Source organism: Rhinatrema bivittatum, chromosome 14 (assembly GCF_901001135.1).
Source record: "Rhinatrema bivittatum chromosome 14, aRhiBiv1.1, whole genome shotgun sequence".
NCBI classification, from domain to species: domain Eukaryota; kingdom Metazoa; phylum Chordata; class Amphibia; order Gymnophiona; family Rhinatrematidae; genus Rhinatrema; species Rhinatrema bivittatum.
This window is the reverse complement of record NC_042628.1, coordinates 9,959,706-9,982,849: the sequence shown is the minus strand read 5'-3', so window position 1 is coordinate 9,982,849 and position 23,144 is coordinate 9,959,706. Positions and strand designations below refer to the sequence as shown.

Genomic DNA, 23,144 nt, shown 5'->3' with positions numbered 1-23,144 from the left:
AAAACATGCGTATTTCCAACTTTTAAAAAGCATGGACTGGGCTATCGGTGTGTATATATGCTAATTTTTATGCACATAAACTTTTGAAAATTCACCCCTATAGATAGTCCATAGAAATTTTAAAAAGTAGGAAAAAGAAAAATCTAGATAAAAAGAGTGAGGAAAAAGGCCTTACTCATAGGGGAGTGTGAAGCCCAAGAATTAAGCACAATAAGGAACATTGTCAGGAATATTTAATATAAATGGGAGAACAACCTGAATATATTTGAATGTACTGAGCTGTTATTCTGAAAATCAGAAACTTAAATTGTGAAAAGTGAACCAGTTTCATTAAATCGGAGCCCCATCCAAGCTGTGTGGCGTATTGGAACCATTTCCAACTAAGGTCTCTGTATTCACCCAGTCGGATCTGAACAGTGACAGCTCACACTGGTCAGCAATTCATTATTTATTTATTTATTTGCTATTTCGCTTTTTTCCAGGCATGGCCTCAAAATGGATTACAATCAATTTTAATGGATTAAAAAGTACATTAATAGATGTTAGCTGGTATAACAGAGTCCAGGGGTAGGGAAACTTTGTTCTTTCTAATGAGCTAACTGAGGGGGAGGGCCTTTGCTTCTTTCCAGAAAGTGATGTAGCAGGGTCCCAGGCAGGTGGGTAGTGGAACCTTGTTCCAGATCTTGGGACCATTATTTATGTATTTAAAATTATTTACCGCGTAGTCCCAAGATCAAAGATGTTTACAAATAAAACATACATAAAAACATACCAGTCAGGGAGGAAGTGACTAATTACTGCAAAAGCTTGTTGGTGTACATGATAGATTGAGTTCGGTTGGATAGAAAAGATTTAAACTATATAAAGGCAGTACCTTCAATGCCAATATTCCCTAGGCACTGAATCAGGAAATAGATGTGAAATAGAACAGATTCGGTGCCATGGCCTTTCCTGAACCCAGATTGGTGGGAGTGCAAGATGTTTCCCTATTGGAGGAAATCGAGGATTTGGAAGTAGACTACCTTTTCTACTAGTTCTGATAAGGAGAGGCTGCTTCCACCAAGCTCGTTCTAATTGATGAGATTGCTGCTTGAGAAGGAGAAGACACTCATGAAACTATGGCAAGTTTCTAAGGTGTCTAGTGGGGCAGGGTGTTAATTACTGAAGAAAATGTATTGTTCCATTGCCAGATTAGGGCAAAGGAATAGCAAATTCTGTGAAAATTTGAGAGAAAAATTCAAAAACACTAAAATGTTGATCTTGAGTTGAAGGCTATTTTTCTATTTTGTGAATATGTTCTTGTACAAAAAAAATGATCAAGCTTTACTTTAGCTACATTCAGTGCATTATTTTTTAGGAACTAAAGGTTTTTATTCTTCTTTCCATTCTTGGGTTCGCTTGTCCTCTTCTGCGAGCAGTGCCAACAGCACCACCTCAGAATGTGCAGGCCGAAGCACTGAACTCTACCACCATCCAGTTCCTATGGAATCCACCACCACAACAGTTCATCAATGGTATCAATCAGGGCTACAAGGTAATTGGAATCAGGGTTTGGATCTCAGTAGACGCCAAGGACAGGGAAGCCTGTTATAGAATGTAGTCCATCAATTGAGATATACCATCTTCGTAGTAATGTTCTCTTCTTACAGCGGGCAACAGAAATGAAAACATTTCTATAGAAAAGTGAGAAAATTACAATTAAGAGTGGTACTGCTCAGCACTCTCCCACATGGGGAGATCCTGCGAGCAGTAAACTTGAAAGGGAAGGGGGCACAAAAAAGCAATCCTTGCCCAGAGTGCCATTTTGTCCAGCAGCAGTCCTGCTGCTCATTATTTTAAAGAAGTACATAGAAAGCATGAACACCTGCTCTGTGTCAGTTAAATATGTGTGCCCTGTGAGTAAGTAATTATGTTTGCATTCTTTAGGTGACTCCCCTGTCTGGGGAGTGATGTCACAAAATTTTCTCCCATGGGAATGAAGTCTGATTGGTTTACCTTACTGTCTGTGTGATATCATTTGTGACTAATCAGATCCAGCCAGGGCAAATAAACATGTTTTCATTGTAAAGATAATCTAGACTTAAATATGTAGTGTAATACTATCAGATATTTAAGAGGGGCCTAAAAATTATTCAGTAGAGACACTGATATTAAAGTAGTTAAGAAAGAATAATTTTCTAGAGAGCCAAGTCTGCCAGTTGCATAAAGAGCACCTTTGTATGTCAAAGGGATTCTGGGTTGCACTTTATCCAGGGGCAGACAATCTAATATCCTTGTCATTTCTGTATCAAAGGTTGGTTAGGAAAGCAGAATGTAGATGGCTTAGAGATCAGTCTGGAAATCATCATAGATATATCAAGAAGCCCGAAGAGCATATAGGGCCCAGATGAGCTCTGCCTGTAAGACTTTTTTTCAGAGAGGTTGCTGCATCATTAAATCAGCCTAAGGAATTATTTAGTATAGTTAATGGGTTTATTAAGCCCTTAGGCAACGAAAATAGTCTGGATTTTCAGCACAAAACTTCACAGACTACTGTATGGCTAAGTCAGATAGTCTGTCGGCTGTCGACAGATGGGGAATCTCCATATAGAAGAAACATGTGAGAGTAGGTGAGATACATTTGAGCCTGTGACTGGTAAAGAAATTGAGGCCATGGTGTGTGAATTTAAGAACTTTGGACCCTTGTCCATTATGGGGTTTTTCTTTTTTGTAGGAAGAGTTTACTGGTTTTCTGGTTGATTTGATAAATAAATCTTTATCAGAGAGTTTGGTTCCAACTAGTCTTAAAAGATCACAGATTCGTCCAGTGCCCAAGAAGGGCATTTGTGAGTCGGATCGATGTGGTGACTAATAGGTCTGTCTCAAATTTAATCTCAATTGGGAAGATCTTGGAAAAGATGGTTTTCAAGCAGCTGAAAGATGTTTGGATATTAATTATATCCTCCATGATAACCAATGTGGCTTTAGGCAGCATAGAAGTACTGAAAGAGCTCTGATTGCATTGAATGATTACTTACTCCAGAAGACTGATTTGGGAAAAGATGTAGTTGCAATATATTTAGATATTACCTCAGACTTTGAATTGGTTAGTCACTCTTTTTTTGATGGAACAGTTGAGGGAATTGGGTCTTGGGAGAAAGTTATATTTGTGGTTTCAGTCTTTCTTGGATTTTAGGCAACAGTAAGTGATTTTTAATTCAAACACTTCAGATTGGTTTGTATCCAAGGTGGGAGTTCTGCAGGGATCTATATTGTCCCCTACACTTTTTAATATCTTTCTGCGCTCATTATGTTCGATGCTGGATTCTTTTGATGTCTTTTTTTAGATGCTAAGCAGATGATGTCCAGCTGTATTTTACCAGTTCAGGAGATAGGAGTCAATTTCTTGATCAGATTACTCAGTGTCTTACAGCAGCTGGGGAATATATATCTTGCGAAGATAAAGACCAGAAAACTTGCCAACTATTATGATTGGCAGGAAAGTTGTTCCCTATGTGGATCAGGTGAAAAACTTAGGGTTCATTTTTTGACTCTATTATTTATTTATTTATTTATTTATTTATTTATTTATTTAACATGCCATACTGGGTCAGACCAAGGGTCCATCAAGCCCAGCATCCTGTTTCCAACAGTGGCCAATCCAGGCCATAAGACCCTGGCAAGTACCCAAAAACTAAGTCTATTCCATGTTACCGTTGCTAGTAATAGCAGTGGCTATTATCTAAGTCAACTTAATTAATAGCAGGTAATGGACTTCTCGTCCAAGAACTTATCCAATCCTTTTTTAAACACAGCTATACTAACTGCACTAACCACATCCTCTGGCAACAAATTCCAGAGTTTAATTGTGCGTTGAGTGAAAAAGAACTTTCTCTGGTTAGTTTTAAATGTGCCACATGCTAACTTCATGGGAGTGCCCCCTAGTCTTTCTATTTAAGATCCAATTGCATTGTATTCTTTCCACTGGTTTCTTTAAGCTTCGTCTCTTACATCATTTAAGATCCATCTTGGACATGAGAGAATTTAGAATAGTTGTCCAAGCTTTTATTCTGTCAACGGTGGATTATTGTAATTCATTGTATGTTGGTTTACCCCCAAATCGCCTGCAAATTCTGCAATTGTTGCAAAGCTCAGCTATGCATTTAGTTACAAAAAGTTCTCCCTGAGAGGATATTACCCCACAACTGCATCAGCTTCATTGGTTGCCAATTTTATATCAGGTGAAATTTAAAGTGTTGATTCTGGTTTTTAAAGCCTTAAAAACCACTCATTTACCCTCACTTACAAAATTATTTATGTTTTACTTACCTAATCATTCATTACAGTTCACTAATCAACAGCTTTTAGTGGTCCCTTTTAAGGGGCCAATTTGACTGCAGACATCAAGAAATCGCTCTTTCCTCAATTGGTCCTAAACTCTGGAATGATTTACCAGTCGAACTGCAGATGTTGACAGATCTAAAAGTTTTCAGACGACAGCTAAAGACTATTGTTTAAGGAAGCATTTAATTGAATGTTTTTATTGTATTTATTTTATTTTGTTTGTCGTTTTATTGCTGTATGTGATCTTGTGATCTGCTTAGCTTGAAAGTTTCATTATAAGTGGACAAGAAATATTTTAAATAAATAAATGACATGGATATTAAAAACAAATTCCATCTAATGATTTACATTTCTCCATTTTTTTTCTTTTGCTCCGTCTGTTTTGAAACTGCATCCTCATATTTTAGCTCTTGGCATGGCCAGTAGGTGATCTGGAGGCCCTCACCATGGTGCCCATCACCCCAGATTTCCATGGAGTTCACAGGGGGTACATATCTGGGCTGAAGAAATTCACAGCGTATTTCACATCCGTGCTGTGTTTCACCACGCCAGGCGATGGACCCCGGAGCTCACCCCAGGAAGTGTGGACCCATGAAGATAGTGAGTATTGCTGCTCACCAAACAGCAACTCCTGAATGTTGCTGCTCTAGAAATAATGATGTCATCAAGGGCTCGTTAGATTCAGTAACGCATTGTTCAATCATAGATGCAAGGAGTATAAAGCTGCCAACGTATGGATTATTAATGAGAGGGAGATTTTATGATTATTTTGTCAGACAAATCATGAACGAGAGTGATGTCACTGAAGTGCCTAGAAACCAAGAGTATATTCATTTAAGTAAGTATGTGATCCTTAAATTAAGGAAGAATCAGAAGGGTTGGTAAAAGGCACAGACTTGGTCCTTTTCTCCTTCATGACAGCCTGGGTGTGTAACGACAGATTATCCTATCAGAAGAGAGACTGTGTTTTAAGAACAGGTACTGCAAATTTACTGTAAATTTAGGAAACACAAAATGTCATGAATACTTAAATATAAAGTCACTGTGACCAGGGACCTGAAAGCTTTATTGCAATTTGAGGATGGCCTAACCATGGGGAATAGACAGTAATTTGCCAGTCCAAATACCTCTCAAGCCCTGAATATGGCATTAGGAAATCTTTCTGATTGTGGGATAGCTCTCTTCTACCCTTATTTTTTTAGGGGGGGGGGGGAGCACAGCCAGGAAGCTTTTCCTGCTCCCTTGGGCATCCAGCATACTCGCAGCTAGTCTCGTGGGCTACAGTGCCATGATCTGTTATCTGTTCCTAGTCTGGGGAATTTTTTTGTCTCTCCCCTCCTATCTAGTCCACTCATCACAGCAAGTCTTTGTCTGGAGGTCCTCAGGCTGCAGCTTCTTCCAGAATCTGGTGCCCATGCCTCATGATCTGTTTCTGAATTGTGAGGTCTTAGATATGACTTCCTGTCCGTGCGAGTATTTGAATGATAAGGAATTATTTTTGTGACACATCCTTGACCATGTCAGCAAATGCTTGATTCACTACCATTATTTGCAAGGGATCAATTTTCAAAAAATGTTCAGCACTTCATTTAGGATCCTAAGATTTAGTCATCTAAATTTAGGGGCACTTTCAGTCAAATGTAGGAATTTACATTTTCAGCTGAAAATGTACATAAAATTAGGCATCTAAAATGTTGGTCTGAAATTCATTTGCATGGATGTAGATGCTTAAGTTGGCTCGGCCTTTTAGCATTAAGCACTTAAGTGCCTTACATTTTTTCCCCCCTCCATAATTTGCCCATAGCCACCTACCTTTTAGGTGCTTAAATTTAAGGACTAATCCTAAATCCATTTCAAAAAAGGCAATTTATGTGTCTAAATCCCAGGAACTTAAATATTTTGAGAACTGATCTCCAAGGGAATGAGAACTAACGGGGTAAAGAAAATACTAAATTTGTACTCCAAAAAAATGTATCTAATGTAGCCTCTGCTTCCTCAAAGTAAATTGTCTTCCATTAGATGAACCGTTAACGTTACTTGTAGTAGCATGAGGGAAGTTGTCATTTTTCCTGCTCTCTCTCAGGTTTAAAAGAAACTTGCATGATTTTTTTCCGCCCATTCTGTGATTTCAGGGTTTCAATTCATTGCCATCTCTCTTTCTCTGACCCGTCAGTCAGATGCAGCTGTGCAGGCTGTATCTTCCCCTGGCAAGGTGCTCTGGAAACAGCAGCCAGTACTTGCTTGAGATCCTCAATGCAGCCTCACACATTGAATCATAACATGTGGTACAACCATGTCAGACATAATTAGGATCTGAGCTCTGTGGGATATTGTAAAAGGCTTTCCTGTACAATACTCACCTGTCAAATAGAACAAAAGCCTGTGCCTGTAATTGTAAGAATCTTACAGAATTATCCCAAGTGCTGTGTTTTAGAAGTGAGATCTGTGGTGTACATTGTTGATTATGTGGGCAAAAAAGCCTGACTGACTTCTGTCATAGTGCTATTTTGCTTCTCTTATAAACTGGTGAGCCTCTGACTTCAACGCACAAGGGTGAATTTTTAAAGCCGTTTACAAGCATGAGGCACAGGTTTATGCGTGTGAATGGCTTGTTATAAAATTTGTATATGTGCAAAACCTGGTTGTCTGACTTTTATGTGCACAAAAAAAAGGCATTCTAGTCACCGGGGTTGGGGTGGAGTTTACGTATATGCACATTTGTTTTATTTTAAAAAGTATGCACAGAAATTCACGCACACAACTTATGCGTTGCAAAGAGCAGGTGTAACTTTGTGTGGGCGAGCTTCTATGCATCCACTTTCACGTAGTTTTCAAGGCGAACTTATGCGCATAAGTACACTTTGAAAACCGGTTTAACCTATGTGCGTAACTGCCGCATAAGTTACCCGTGATGTTACAAAATTACTCTCACTAAATGTAACCGAGTTCTGTCCGAGCTATTTCTGTGTAGTAAATTGGTGAGCCTGTACAAAACATGTCATAAAGCATAGCTCTGGCAGGACTGGAAGTGTGTGTTGCAAACTGATAAGGCTCTTACATCTGTGCTTATAATATGTCATTCTGACAATATTAATGGCTGCTTTGTACTAGTGAGACTCTTACATCAATGCTCAAAGTACAGCACAGTCCTGAAAGCAATGACGTCTGTGTGCCATACTGATGTGAGCCTTTTAACCCAGCATATAAAATTCTGTATAGCACAGACATGTCAAATAGGGCTAAGGACGTTGTCATTGCTGTATTTCTTTCTTTGGGGTTCTTTGACCTGAGGGAGCCTGTGTGCTATTAAAAACTTTGTTTCCTCCTCCGAGGCTGCTGTCTAGAGTTAACTTCGTCTCAGGGCTAAATAGCAACTGGGCAAGAATAAGGAGGAAGAGCCATGGGTTTGTAAACTAGGCATTGCCAGTGGGTGTCAGCAAAGCTGGAAGAGCAGGTTTTCTAGCAGAGAATATAAAGTAATAGACAACAGCTATCCATCAGTATGCGGAACCCCAGGCAGAATAAAAATCGACATATACAAAATCAGACAAGATCAAAATGGAGAAAGGGTGGCACGACCTTGACAATCTTTTTCATTTGTTTGCTTTTTCATTTTACACCAGAGTTGCTGAATTATTAAAGAGCTCTTGGGTTGCACCATAAAACTTCTCGACTATTTTCTTGCGGTTCCATACATTTTTCATTAGACTTTGTTATATTGCACCTCTCTGGCATCCCTTTTTTAGTTGTAACAGTCAAAAAGTCTGTCAAGGATCCCAAGAGTGCAGATTGGGATTAGTCATGGTTCTGAAGTGCATTGCTGCACCTAACTCCAGCGTAGCAGGCCTGGGAGGGATGCTAGCTGGGGTTCTGCAAGATAGAGGACAAGGTCTGTGTGGTACGCTTCTGTAACAGAATAATATAAGTATTTATTTTCCATGAGCCATTGCCGCTTCTCTTATTTCACATGCCTTAAAAAGGAAGGCAAGTGCTTTAGCTCTGTGCATATTGGGATGATGCCTGAATATGGAAGAAGGTTATATGACAGACTACACAATGAACCCTGTAGATTCTCTAGGGTAATCTTGAGATGCTTGTAGATACCCACAGGAAATGCTACCACTCAACATTATTATGTTGGCATTTATCTAGTGTCTTAAACGAATGCGCTTTATAACTGATTCCCTATAAGTAAGAAGACCCCCTTTCTCCAGAAAGCTTACTCTGTAGGTATGTACCTGAAACAACAGGAGATAGTTTTCCACAGAAATCTACAACTTCTTAGCTGCCTGTAGTGCACATGTATATAGAAAGAATAATATGAATATCTCAGCCCTCCTCTTCCCCCTTCCTCTAGCCAAGGTGCTCCCTTCATTTCCCCTTGCCCTTTACTCTTCCAGTGTTTGTTGATGCATCCTTCAGTATTGCATAACTTCATCCCTGACCTGACCTTGTGAATCCTACGAAAAGTAAACAGTTCCCCCCTTCTGATTACCAGGGCCTGGAGTTGTGGGACACCTGAGCATTACAGAAATTCTGGACACATCGCTCAAGGTCAGCTGGCAGGAACCTGCAGAGAAAAATGGCATCATTACAGGCAAGTATCAGCTGTTACCCTTTTATAAAAATAAAATATGTGAAAAATGTGTATTGTTAGAATGAGACAACATCTGGACAATAGTCTATTTCAGGGCATCACCCACAGGGAGTGCAGGCTTCCTGTTTCTCTCCTAAGATAACTGAAATTCCAGTATGTGGGTTTTGAAAAGCTGCAGATCCAGTTGCAGCCAGGTCATGGTCAAGATTTTATTTGATATGGTGTCTGAAGATGAATTATCAAATATTGTTTCATCTCTTAATTCACCATCCTGTCCATTGAACCCTTGCAAGGTTACGATCCTCAAAGCTATTAAAGATGCCTACATTCTGTTCTTAACACGATTACTAAATTTCTCATTAAAAGAGAGCTACTGTTCTGGCTCATTGAATCAAACCTCCGTAAGGCCCTTATTGAAGAAACCTACTTTAGATCCATCTAGCTTTGCTAATTGTACAACAGTTTGTTCCTTATCTATCATAAATCTTGGAATCTGTTGTTCTAAGACAAGTCACTGATTTCCTCGAAGACCACCCGATTTTAGACCCAAATTGGTCTCAGAAAATCTCTTAACATGGAGATATTACTGCTCTTGCTGATAGAGTCAATAAGAAAGGGTCTCGATGAAGGAAAGAAATATGTGCTTATTTATTTATTTAGAGATTTTTTATATACCGCGGCATGTTATGAACATCACCTTGGTTTATAATAAACGATAATTCAGCAACAAGCTTTACATTCAATTGACAATGGAACAAACATGTATCAAAGGAAATAAATGAAAAATATTACAAACATATAATACAATTTAGACAAGCCTAACATGGGGAAGTTATATAATGGGGTAAGAATAACTAGGTACTTTCAAACATGAGTAGTAAGATGAGTAGAATATTGAAATCTATTTGGAGTAGGGTAATGTATTGTAAGAGAAACATATATACATTAAAGAGATTTTGCCAGGAGGAAATGATTATTGAGGTAAGGTGGGTAAAGGGAGGGGAAGATGTGTTCGGCAATTCAGAAGAGGAATTTTCCATTATGTGCTTGTTGCACTTGACTTATCTTCCTCACTCGATACTATTGATCATCAAATCCTGCTATATTGACTTAAAGAGTGGAATTTCAGAAACAGTCCTTAACTAGTTTAAATTATATTTGAGTGGTTGGATGCAACAAGCCCAGGGTGGTGAGAGTCATTCTGCTTGTCGTTCACTTGCCATAGGTGTCCTGCAGAGCTTACTTTTGTCTGTTATGTTGTTCAATATTTATATCTCACCTATATGCAGACTATTGGCTGGTCTCTGCGAAGGATACAGAATTTATGCAGGCAATATCCAATTCTTCATCCCTATGGTTTCCACCTGGGATAATACTTCATGGTTAATCTTTTGTTATGTTTCCATTGTCAGACTAGTTTACCTACAGTAGGTTAGCACTCAATTTAGCCAAGACTGAAATCCTTGTGATTCGGTCTGAGAATTTTATTAAGGTGCTTCAGACAATCCAAGTTAAGAACTTTATCATTCAGCTATCTTCACATTTGAAAAGTTTGGGAATAATTATTAAGATCAGATCAAGTCAGTAATCTGATCAGGTTTCTTTAAATTAAGGATCTTGCAGAAGCTGAAACCCTTATCAGTTGTAGACTTTTGTTTTGATTTTAGCTTTGTTAGATTACTGCAATTCACTATATATTGGCCTTGCCTCGTCAGCATTAAGAATGTTGCAATTGCTACAGAACTCTCAGGCTGCGGTATGAGAAATCAAAAAGAAACTCAAGACCTGGCTCTTTACAAAAGCCTACACTTAAAGGTCTAGCTCAGAACCACGTCCCAGAACTTGAATCATTCTCGCTTTTATAATCATATCAAACAACTCCTAATTTTATCCTTGGTCTCACAATTCCAAATCATTAAATATTTGAGCATGCTACACCAATACCTCTTAATCCAGATGTAACCTCAGTTTTTTAAGTCTTCACTCCTATAGAAATAACCGCCAGTTCTTATTTACTTAACCCTATTCTGTAGATGTAAACTTTTCATGAAGACTGTAATCTGTAAGCACCTGTATTTATTATAAGAATTTATATTTACTATTTATATTTATTATTTAGCTATTAACATTGTTCTGTTACCACTTGGTACTATTTCTCTCCTTTACCTCAAACTCTAAGTTCCTACTAAGTTAGCCATGTTATTTATACCCAATCGTTGGATGTAATTGTATATTTGTTTAATTGTTCAATCTGTTTGATGTAATTTTCTGTTCCTTGTTCTGTGTAAACCGAAGTGGTATGCACTAGTGCATGAACTCCGGTATATAAAAGCCTTTAAATAAATAAATAAATAAATATTTCACCCATGCTATATAATCTCCGCTGGCTTCAGGTCCAGTAGCAGATCATGTATAAGGTTACTATGTTGATACATAAATTGCTACCTATAAACTCTTTTCCTTGGATTAACAAAATGCTCCAGATTTATTTATGTATAAATTCTCGTAGCCCACATGCTCCAAGGCAGTTCATAGCGGTTTACAATGGGTACATACATAATAAGTAAAATAAAAAACATTACAAAGTATAAACAAATCAATTAAAATGCATAGACAGTCTGTTAATGAAATGCCAGCTCAAAGGAGTGAATCTTCAATGCTTTCTTAAATGCCGCTGCTGTTGGTACAGCACATATAGCTTCATTAGCTGTTACCGAAATACCAGCTGAAAGAGATAAGTCTTGATCTCTTTAATGCTTTCTTAAATGCCATCATGGTTGGTACAATACATATAGCTTCATGATCTGTTACTGAAACGCCAGCTGAAAGAGATGAGTCTTTAATGCTTTTTTAAATGTCGCCGCAGTTGGTACAGTACATATAGCTTCATAATTTGTTACCGAAATACCAGCTCAAAGAGATGAGTTTTTAATGCTTTCTTAAATGCCGCCGTGGTTGGTACACTACATATACAGTAGATTCTTGACTTACGAACTCAATTCGTTCCAGAGGGCTGGTTGTAACTCAGGTTGGTTGACGTCAAGACTATTTTTTCCATAAGAAATAATGGAAATACCCATAATGCATTCCGAACCTCCCAAAGCACCCCTTACCTAACATTTTCCTAATAAAAAAGGGTTGCATAATGTGCGTAATTACCAGAAACACCTATAATTTTCCTAGTGTACTCATCAAAAAGTTATAAAATGTGCCTAGCTTACCAGAAACAACAATTTCATACTGTACTCACCATTCAAGTTGACATCTTTGGCTTGCAGGAAGGGAGGAGGGGGAGGATTCCCCCCTCCCCACCCCCTCAGAACACATCTCTGGCCCCCAAACACTCATTTCTCCCTCCCAACATACTCATTCCTCCCCTCCTGATACCTTGCTGTAGCCAGCTGAGTGCTACACTCCCTTTCTGCTGCTGCACAGAAGCTTCCTTGGTCACCAGTGATGCTGTTGCTTGCTGCAATGCCCTGCCGGGTCTGCCTATGTGCTCCTGTGAACATTTGCAGCTCTGGGTGCGCCTGAGATGGACAGGCCTCATCGGCAGCAGCAGCAGCCACCAATCACTGCAACAGCAGAGCAGAAGTCCCACCCACCAAGCCCAAAAAAACGCGATTGACAGGAAAAAAAACGCTGAATTAGAAGCAACTACACGCACGAGTGGATACACATGGCCTTGGCTGGCATTCAGGTTGTAACTCAAGACTTTGGTTGTAACTCAAAACTAAAATTTTGGTTGTAACCCAAGTTGTCAAGCCGGTTGTAACTCGAGGGTCCACTGTAGCTTCATTATCAATTACTGAAATGCCAGCTCAAAGACTTAGTTTTTGGGTAAATGCCAGCTCAAAGACTTAGTTTTTGGGTACTTGCCAGGTTCTTATGGCCTGGATTGGCCACTATTGGAAACAGGATGCTGGGCTTGATGGACCCTTGGTCTGACCCAGTATGGCATTTTCTTTTGTTCTTATGTTCTTATGTCTTTAATGCTTTCTTAAATGATGCCACAGTTGGGCAGATTGTTCCACAGTTTAGCCTTGCAACTGAAAAATCCCTGTTTCTGGTTATCTCATGTCTGGCAATTTTGATCATTCGTATTTCTAGTAAATTTTTGTCCATTGATCGCAAAAGGCATGAAGGTTTGTAAAGTCTGTTATTTAACAGTTCATATGCGCTTTACGGTCGTCCCAGCAAGGCCTGTTAGATGTTACCATGTTGCATTGGGCTCATTTAGCAAAGACAAGGGAACAGGCATTCTCTGTGGCAGTACCTGGTTCGTGGAACTCTCTCCTATAAGAATTGCATCTGAAAACTTGCATTAAGTCATTCAAACTGATGCTGAAAGCTTATTTGCTTCAACAAGTTTTCCCATGACATAGTCCGAATTTGAGCAGTTCATTATTTTGTCAGTATATCATACTCTATTTGCATGTTCATTGATATTTAAGTAATTCCAAGAACTTATACTTATTTTGTAACTCATTCCTGCGCATTAGCTTACATTTTGCCTACGTGATAACTGTTTGCTTTAAGTGGTAAACAAGTCTTAAGTTTTACCATATATGTTTAATTATTTTTCTAGCATGGTTAAGGCAGTTAGCATAGCGAGTTTAAAAATGGTTTGAAAAGTTCCTGGAGGAGAAGTCCATAAACTGCTATTAATCAATAGGGAATAGCCACTGCTTGTTACTAGCACTAGTAGCATGGGATCTATTTAATGTTTGGGTACTTGTTTCCTGGATTGGCCAATGTTGGAAACAGAACGGACCCTCAGTCTGACCCAGTATAACAACATCTTATGTTCTTACCTATGCCAAGGTTTTTCTGAAATAACCTTATATTTGTTAATTTTTAACCCCTTGGTGCCAAGCAGTTGCATTTGCCAGTGAGTTTTTCAGTCTTTGCTTAGTAGAGACTTTATAAGCAAGATATGTTGCCTTCTACTTTGAGAGATTCAGTACTGAAATGTAGTGATTCTACAGGTCTGGACCATGCGGTGCTTTTTCAGAGATGAAAAGACTCCATGGTGCTGCAGTGCCGAGTTAAGGTACCCTGAAAGAACACAGAGGTGCTAGAGGCAAGCATTGAAGTGAATTGGCAGAGTAGGACTCAGACTGGAAAGCAAGGTGAGGGGGTTACCCATATGGAAAAGCTGAAGCACAACTCATCAGGAATGAAGTCAGTTGGTTAAGTTGTTGTCAAAACTGAGGTTGATTGGTAGACACGAGTGGTGTCATATGTGCACTGCAACGATTACCATAAACCTGAATCAGATTTTGTGGAGCTCAAATTATTAGGTTTTGTTTTGTTGCCTTGTGTCCTGGAAATGAAATGCAACTTGTTCATGGCTTGGAAAAGAAACTGTGAAGGGTGCAGAATCGTTAATTGGCAGAATGGATTTTGTGATTTATTTGCGGGTACAGCAGTGTTTTAGGAAGCCACTGCTTCTCATTAAGTTCATTTACTGCTTTCTCTCATTTTTAAGCCTGGCTTGTAAGAGGTGGACTGCAGAGCAGCCAGTCGGATTTGGTAAATAGCCCGTTGCTCTCATTGTAAATTTCAGCCTCTTCCCCCTTCTCCCAGTAAACTCTGATTTATAAGGGCCTCAATGTAGATGGACAGTTTGTGATTGGATGCAGTGCTCGCTCGGAGAGAATTTACTCCAGATCAACAGAAAATGATTTCTGAAACTCCACTAGTCGTTGGTCTCAGGGAGCAGTTTGTGGAGATAGCAGATTGCCAGGACACCCAGAAAGAGCCTGAATGGCGTTTCTCTGCCATTAGTGAGCCAGATTAAACGCTTGCCATCCGAGCCTTTTGGAATCTATCATTCCGGTCTCTGGCAAAAAGGGATATGTGGGAATCGAAGGGAACACCCAAAATTGTGTCCAGTTATGTCACTTGGGTTTCTCTGTCCATTAGCTCAATAGTCAGCTTTTTAAATCTCTCCTAGGTGCGGTGGTGTAAACCGCCATCCCAGGCGCCTGTTTCAGTTACACTGTAAACCGATGTGATATCCCGGATGAACGTCGGTATATAAAAATTTTAAATAAATAAATAAATAAACATGGGGCTTCACCTCAGATCTGAAACTGAAATGGTCATGGAAGTCTCAATTGGACACTGAAACCCCACCCATTTCTTCCACATGCACATCCCCAATACTTTTATCAAAAACTGAACATGTATGGGGTTAATACTTTGTAAGCTGGAGAGTGGCAAAGTTATCTGAGTAAGCTTAACTCAGGTAACTGTAGCTGAACATTCAAGTTCCACTGAATATACTTAGCGAAAATTCATCCTTGTAGCTTTACCCACACAAGGGTAGATTTTCAAACGCACGCGTCCATGTGCACACAGTTCCCAGCGCGCGCACAAAGATGTGCTGATTTTATAACATGCGCGCATGTTTTAAAATACGATACCCATGCATGCACGCCTAATTTTATATGGGTGCTTCGCGACTCGCGCATGCATGGGGCAGTGATTTTCTAAAAAAAAAACGTGCAGCGACATGATCGGACTGTTCCCCGTTACCTCCCAGGATGGACTGGGATGGGAACTTTCATATCCCCTTACCTACCCTTCCTCCCTTTTCCCCTCTCCTTCCCGACCCCTAAACCCCTCTCCTCCCACCAACTCACCTTTTTTTTGTTTTGCTTTTGAATTTACTCGCTCTCCCGAGCTGTAGTAAGTTCCGGCCGGCGCGCACTTCCCCAGGACAGGGCCTAATGGCCGCTGTCCCAGCCGGCCCCCCCCCCCATCTGGACCCCGCCCCTTTTACAGATCCCAGCACTTCTGCGCATACCGGGAGATACACGCATGGCCGGGCCGTTTCGAAAATGCGCTCAGCATGCGCATGGCCCAGCCAAGTGCCTATCCCCCAGTATTTGCGTGTGCCGAGCTTTAAAAAATTTACGCAATAACTTTGCTGCTAATCAATTTACTGAATGTTACCTGGAATCCCCTCTTCCTGCCGCCCAGTTTAAATTATAATGTAGGAGGCTGGGTGCCATCAGGAGCCCCCAGTAGGACTTAGACAAGAATGTTGGTAGCAGGGTAAGTTTATCCAGCTAGGGCTGAATTTCAGCACCAGTGGAGTAAATTCAAGCCCCACTCCGTTTTAATTAGGCTTGGATAAAATGAAACTGCTAAATTCAAAACTCAGAACTTGTCCTCTTAACTTCAAAGTTAGCTGGACAGATGCTTTTGAATATCAACCTGCTATAGATGTTATGTTGTTTTGAGTATAAAAGTTTTAAAAGCTGTACATAAGATGTGCCATACCGGGACAGACCAAGAGTCCATCAAGCCCAGCATCCTGTCTCCAATCCAAGTCACGAGTATCTGGCAAGTATCCAAATATTAAACAGATCCTAAGCTACTAATGCCGGCAACATGCAGTGGCTGTTCCTTATTGATTAATAGCAGTTTATGGACTTCTCCTCTAGAAACGTATCCAAACCTTTTCTAAACCCAGCTACACTAACTGCACTAATCACATCCTCTGACAACAAATTCCAGAGCTTAATTGTGAACTAACTGACTGAAAAATAATTTTCTCCGAATCATTTTAAATGTGTTACTTGCTAACTTCATGGAGATAACTGTTTCACCTTTACTCGTTCAAAACCTTTCGTTTACTCGTTCAAAACCTTTCATATTATCTTTAGTTTCCAATATGTAGTTTTTGTTATCAGTTAGCATTATGTATCTATGTCACCAGTTATCTGTAAAGCACTGTTGCTGCATATTCATTTCCTTGTAAACCGATGTGATGTTCCTAAGGAATGTCGGTCTATAAAAGCTATAAATAAATAAATAAATAGATGATTTTGTAAACCTCTATCATATCCCCCTCAGCCAACTCTTCTCCATGCTGAATACCCCTAACCTCTTTAGCCTTTCATCATAGGGAAGCCATTCCATACTGTTTATAATTTTGGTTGCCCTTCTCTGTACTTTCTTCAGTGCAACTATATCGTTTTTGAGATGCAGCAACCAGAATTGCACACAGTATTGAAGGTGCGGTTTCATCATGGAGCAATACAGAGGCATTATGGCATTCTCCATTTTATTTGCCATTCCCTTCCTAATATTACTAAAATTCTATTTGCTTTGGTGACCACTACAGCACACTGAGTTTATGATTTCAATGTAGTATCAAGAACATAAGAAATTGCCATGCTGGGTCAGACCAAGGGTCCATCAAGCCCAGCATCCTGTTTCCAACAGAGGCCAAACCAGGCCACAAGAACCTGGCAATTACCCAAACACCTAGAAGATCCCATGCTACTGATGCAATTAATAGCAGTGACTATTCCCTAAGTAAACTTGATTAATAGCAGTTAATGGACTTCTCTTCCAAGAACTTATCCAAACCTTTTTTGAACCCAGCTACACTAACTGCACTAACCACATCCTCTGGCAACAAATTCCAGAGATTTATTGTGCGTTGAGTGAAAAAGAATTTTCTCCGATTAGTCTTAAATGTGCTACTTGCTAACTTCATGGAATGCCCCCTAGTCCTTCTATTATTCGAAAGTGTAAATAACCGAGTCACATCTACTCGTTCAAGACCTCTCATGATCTTAAAGACCTCTATGATATCCCCCCTCAGCCGTCTCTTCTCCAAGCTGAACAGCCCTAACCTCTTCAGCCTTTCCTCATAGGGGAGCTGTTCCATCCCCTTTATCATTTTGGTTGCCCTTCTCTGTACCTTCTCCATTGCAACTATATCTTTTTTGAGATACGGCGACCAGAATTGTACACAGTATTCAAGGTGTGGTCTCACCATGGAGCGATATAGAGGCATTATGACATTTTCCGTTTTATTAACCATTCCCTTCCTAATAATTCCTAACATTTTATTTGCTTTTTTGACTGCTGCAGCACACTGAGCTGACGATTTCAATGTATTATCTACTATGACGCCTAGATCTCTTTCTTGGGTGGTAGCTCCTAATATGGAACCTAACATCGTGTAACTACAGCTAGGGTTATTTTTCCCTATATGCAACACCTTGCACTTGTCCACATTAAATTTCATCTGCCATTTGGATGCCCAATCTTCCAAATGGCAGATGAAATTTAATGTGGACAAGTGCAAGGTGTTGCATATAGGGAAAAATAACCCTAGCTGTAGTTACACGATGTTAGGTTCCATATTAGGAGCTAGGACGCCCAGATCTTTTTCATAAGTGGTAAATCCTAATATTGAACTTAATATCTTGTAACTACAGCATGGGTTATTTTTCCCTATATACATCACCTTGCACTTGTCCACTATATATTTCATCTCACATATGAACACCGAATCTTCCAGCCTCGCAAGGTCCTCCTGCAATTTATCACAATCCACTTGTAACTTAACTGCTCTGAATAATTTTGTATCATCTACAAATTTGATCACCTCACTCGTCGTATTCCTTTCCAGATCATTTATAAATATTTTATAAAGCACCAGTCCAAGTACAGATATCTGAGGCACTCCAGTGTTTCCTTTTTCCTCTGTGAAAACAGAGCATTTAATCCTACTGTTTCCTATCTTTTAACCAGTTTGCAATCCACAGAAGGACATCTCCTCCTATCCTATGATTTTTTAATTTTTATAGAAGCCTCTCATGAGGGGCTTTGTCAAACACCGTCTGAAAATCCAAATACACTACATCTGCCAGTTCACCTTTATCCACATGTTTATTAACCCCTTCAAAAAAATGTAGCAGATTTGTGAGACAAGACTTCCCTTGTCTAAATCCATGCTGGCTATGTCCCATTAAATTATGTCTATCTTAATGTTCTGTGATTTTATTCTTTATAATAGTTTCCATGATTTTTCCTGGCATTGAAATCAGGCTCACTGGACTCTAGATTCCCGGATCACTCCTGGAACCCTTTTTAAATATCGGGGGTACATTGGCCACCTTCCAGTCTTCAGGTGCAATGGATGATCATAATGATAGATTACAAATTACTTTTAATAGTTCTGAAATTTCATTTTTTAGTTCTTTCAGAACCCTGGGGTGTATACCATCTGGTCCAGGTGATTTGCTACTCTTCAGCTTGTCAGTCTGGACTACTACATCTTCCAGGTTCGCCATGATTTGGGTCAGTTCATCTAAATTATCACTCTTGGAAACTGTTTCCAGAACAGTTATCTCCCCAACATCCTCCTCAGTAAACACCGAAGCAAAGAATTAATTTATTCTTTCTGTGATGGCCTTATTTTCCCTAAGTATAGCCTTAACCCCTTGATCATCTAGCGATCCAACCAACTCCCTTGCTGGCTCCCTGCTTCAGAAATATTTTTTAAAGTTTTTATTATGAGTTTTTGCCTCTATGGCCTACTTCTTTTCAAATTCTCTTTCAGCCTGTCATCAATTTTTTAAATTTAACTTCCTAAAGCTTATGTTTTTTCATATTTTCTTCAGATGAATCCTTCTTCCAAATTTTAAAGGAAGATCTTTTGGCTAAAATAGCCTCTTTTACCTCACCTTTTTATCCATACCATGAGTCATTTGCCCTTCCTTCCACCTTTCTTAATGTGTGGAATACATATGGACGGTGCTTCTAAGATGGTATTTTTTTTTAACAATGTCCACACTTGTTGTACACTCTTAACCTTTGTAGCTGCACCTTTCAGTTTTTTTCCAACTATTTTTCTCACTTTATCAACATTTCCCTTTTGAAAGTTTAGTGCTAGAGCCATGGATTTACTTATTGTCTCTCTTCCGGTCATTAATTCAAATTTGATCATGTTATGATCATTATTGCAAGTGGCCCCACACCGTACCCCTCTCTCACCAAATCCAGCGCTCCACTAAGAATTAGATCTAAAATAGCTCCTTCTCTCGTTGGTTCCTAAACCAATTGCTCCACAAAGCTGTCATTTTTTCTATCCAGGAACTTTATCTCTGTAGCATGTCCTGATGTTACATTTACCAAGTAAGTATTGGGATAATTGAAATTCCTAATTTCGCTTACCATTTCACTGTCCTTCTTGTCATTTTGGCCAGATGGATGGTAGTATACTCCTACCACTATACTATGCCCCAATACACAAGGGATTTCTACCCATAAAGATTCAATTGTACATTTCGTCTCTTGCAGGATCCATATCCTATTGGACTTTATGCCATCCCGGATATAAAGCACCACCCCGCCACCAAGATGCTCCTCTCTGTCATTGCGATATAATTTGAACTCTGGTATAGCACTGGTTATCCTCCTTCCACCATGTCTTTGAGATGCCAATTATGTTTATCTCATCAACCACTGCTATACATTCTAACTCTCCCATCTTACTTCTTAGACTTCTGGCATTAGCATACAAACATTTCAAAGTGTGGTTTTTATTTGTATTGGCATTCTGCTTTTCACTTGACAGGGATAAATTGGAATCTTTTAGTTCAGGCGAGCCTTTAATTATAGGTACTTGGACTACTTTTCTTATTATTGAAAATTCTCTGTTGGGATGCCCTAATGCTTCATTGGTATCCTTCGAAGATACCTCCCTTCGAACCATGCGCTGCTGAGTGACTGATGGCTTTCCCCTTTATTCTACTTTAAAAGCTGCTCTATCTCCTTTTTAAAGGTTAGCGCCAACAGCCTAACCTTTTGGAAAAGACTCCCCCTTTCCCAAAAGGTTCCCCAGTTCCTTACAAAACCGAATCCCTCTTCCCTGCACCATGGTCTCATCCACGCATTAAGACTCCGGAGCTCTGCCTGCCTCTGGGGACCTGCACATGGAACAGGGAGCATTTCAGAGAATGCCACCCTGGAGGTTCTGGATTTCAGCCTAAATTTGGATTCCAGAACCTTCCTCCAAATTTTCTTATGTCGTTGATGCCCACATGTACCATGAGCGCTGGTTCATGGTACATGTGGGCATGTACCATGAGGGCTGGCTCCTCCCCAGCACTGTCTAATATAGTACCTATCTTTGTGTGCTCTCATTCAGGAAACCTGGCAGAACTTTTCATTTCAGAGAATGCTACCCTGGAGGTTCTGGATTTCAGCCTAAATTTGGATTCCAGAACCCTGCAAGCATCAAACTGGTACTGATGGGTTTAACTTCACAGGTGGCTTCAGTCTGAGCCCATTGCCAGGATGAGGACTTTTGGAACTTAAAGAGAAAGGATTGGGGAAAGTGAGAGAAAAATGGAGCAAAATTTATAAACATAAACTTACTGCAATAGTGCGGCTCTTGACACATGGTACAACTGGTGAGCTTTTTGTTTAAAAACACTGAATTTTATCACTGTGTCCTATATGATGAAGGCTCACTGCTAAGTCAAACCAAGCCTATTTTTATTTGATATCTGCAGACTGTTAACCCAAAAGCAGGCACCTTTTTGCTGCAACGCCCTTTGGTTTGTTAAATTGTCCTGAAGCATTTGAAAACAAATTGTATTCAGAGATTTATTTTAAATAATGACAGTATTGGAGTCTTTGGATTGTGTGTGGTGGCGGAGGTGAGAGAGGCTGTAAACATTCACGGTGGAATTTACTGGCAGGAATGAATCATTTCCTCCATGGGAAAGGGCACTCTACCATTTTATCCAGCACATCCACATTCCAGCAGAGGACATGGGGTCACTTTGCCAGGCTGAGTAAACGTCTAGCATTAGGCTGTGATCACAAGGGATTGGTAGCAGGAGGATAAGATTTGACTGCTCTCCGCCTTCTTGCGGTACTTTACTTTGAATGACTTTTTGGAGCAACCGCCCTGCACCTGAGGATTATTTCTGTATGTGAGAGAGCCTTTGTCAAAGCACAAAAAATATTACTATCACTAGCACCTTTGTCCTGTGCAGTCACATTCCAGATTGTATGCAAAATGTTTACTTTCTACCTTGATGTTAATTGGTTTCCCCTCAGTTACATTGTAAACCGGTACGATAAGACCTAGTCTTGAGCATCGGTATAGTAAAAGAAATTAAATAAATAAATAAATAAAAATATCCACATTATTTTATTTATTTATTTATTTAATGTCTCTTATATACCGATGTCCGTTTGCACATCGCATCGGTTCACATTATCATTATCATTATCATTATCATTATCAACTTCTTAAACTTTTTTTTTACTTTTACGGTACTGTATAAAGAAGTATGTAGCCAAATTGCATGTTATATATATTACACGTCTAAGTATAATCATTTACTATAAAGCATTATTAGTCATATTTTATTCACCATTCAAAAGGTATGTTTAAAAGAGGTGTTTTTTGGTTTTATTTTAAGTGCTGCCCAGCAGACAAACCTGGCACTGGGTGTTTTGGTGTGCAACACTTTCCTCAGGAGCTCAGGGGTATCCTCAAAATCAGCTGCATTCATCACAGTATTTTCTGAAGACCATTTATTGTAGTGGCGCCCTATAAGCTTTCTTGGAAAGGCAATGTATAAATCTGAGAAATTAAACTAAATTAAGGAAACATCACAGGAGAGCTGAAATCTTCACAAAGGGCTATTAGACTCACAGCATCTTCCCACGGACAGATTGTCTCTTGCACTTAGGGCCTGCACAAGTCAAAGGCACTGAGCATAATGGAGGCAGGTTTTTAGGCTGGGTGTAGAAGCAAATTTTCAAAGAGACATCCCTTGCTGAGTTTCCCTTTCAAAATACAGGGCCAGCCAGACTTTGCACCTGGGCCGGAAATCGCACAGGGATTTGACAACGTATTCTCTGCTGGTTCTGCCCTCTCCTCTCCTCGCCCCCTGCCTCTTTGTGTTTACTTTCACCCGCAGCGGGAGAAGGCACCCCAGGAGAAGTCCTGTGCATGTTAAGACTGTCTCCCTTCGAGAGCTATGGATGATAGTCTCAAAAGCAGAAGTTACCTTTTCAGGATGCTTTATTCAATTTTGTTCCTTCATGGGAGACCTGTAAATAAGTTTTAGGATTGGGATTTGTATAACCAATAGTAAAATATCATTACTGGGGGAGGAAGATCAGGCTGCACGCAAATACTGGGAGATATGAGCGTGGCCGGGCCGTGCGCACGCCAGGCACATTGTAGAAACGGCCCGGCCACGCTCATATCTCCCGATACGCGCAGAAGTGCCAGGCCATCCAAACGGGGTGGGCTGGGGGGTGGGGTCTGGGCAAGGAGGGGACAGGGTGGGGGCCGGCCGGGACAGCGCCATTAGACGCTCTCACGGGGAAGTGCACGCTGGCATCTGACGGTGCACGAAACTTACTTTATCCATTCAGGTGA

At 39.9% G+C, this 23,144-nt stretch overlaps 1 protein-coding gene across 2 annotated transcripts in view; it reads left to right on the top strand.

Moving 5' to 3' along the window:
• Window positions 1-23,144, top strand: part of SDK1 (sidekick cell adhesion molecule 1) — a 728,283-nt gene that overhangs the window by 561,499 nt on the left and 143,640 nt on the right. For both annotated transcript variants that reach the window (XM_029576917.1, XM_029576918.1), the window contains exons 18-20: window positions 1,419-1,534; window positions 4,731-4,923; window positions 8,822-8,920. In XM_029576917.1, the coding sequence (XP_029432777.1) occupies window positions 1,419-1,534; window positions 4,731-4,923; window positions 8,822-8,920 (408 nt within the window). The remainder of the gene's footprint in view (window positions 1-1,418; window positions 1,535-4,730; window positions 4,924-8,821; window positions 8,921-23,144) is intronic.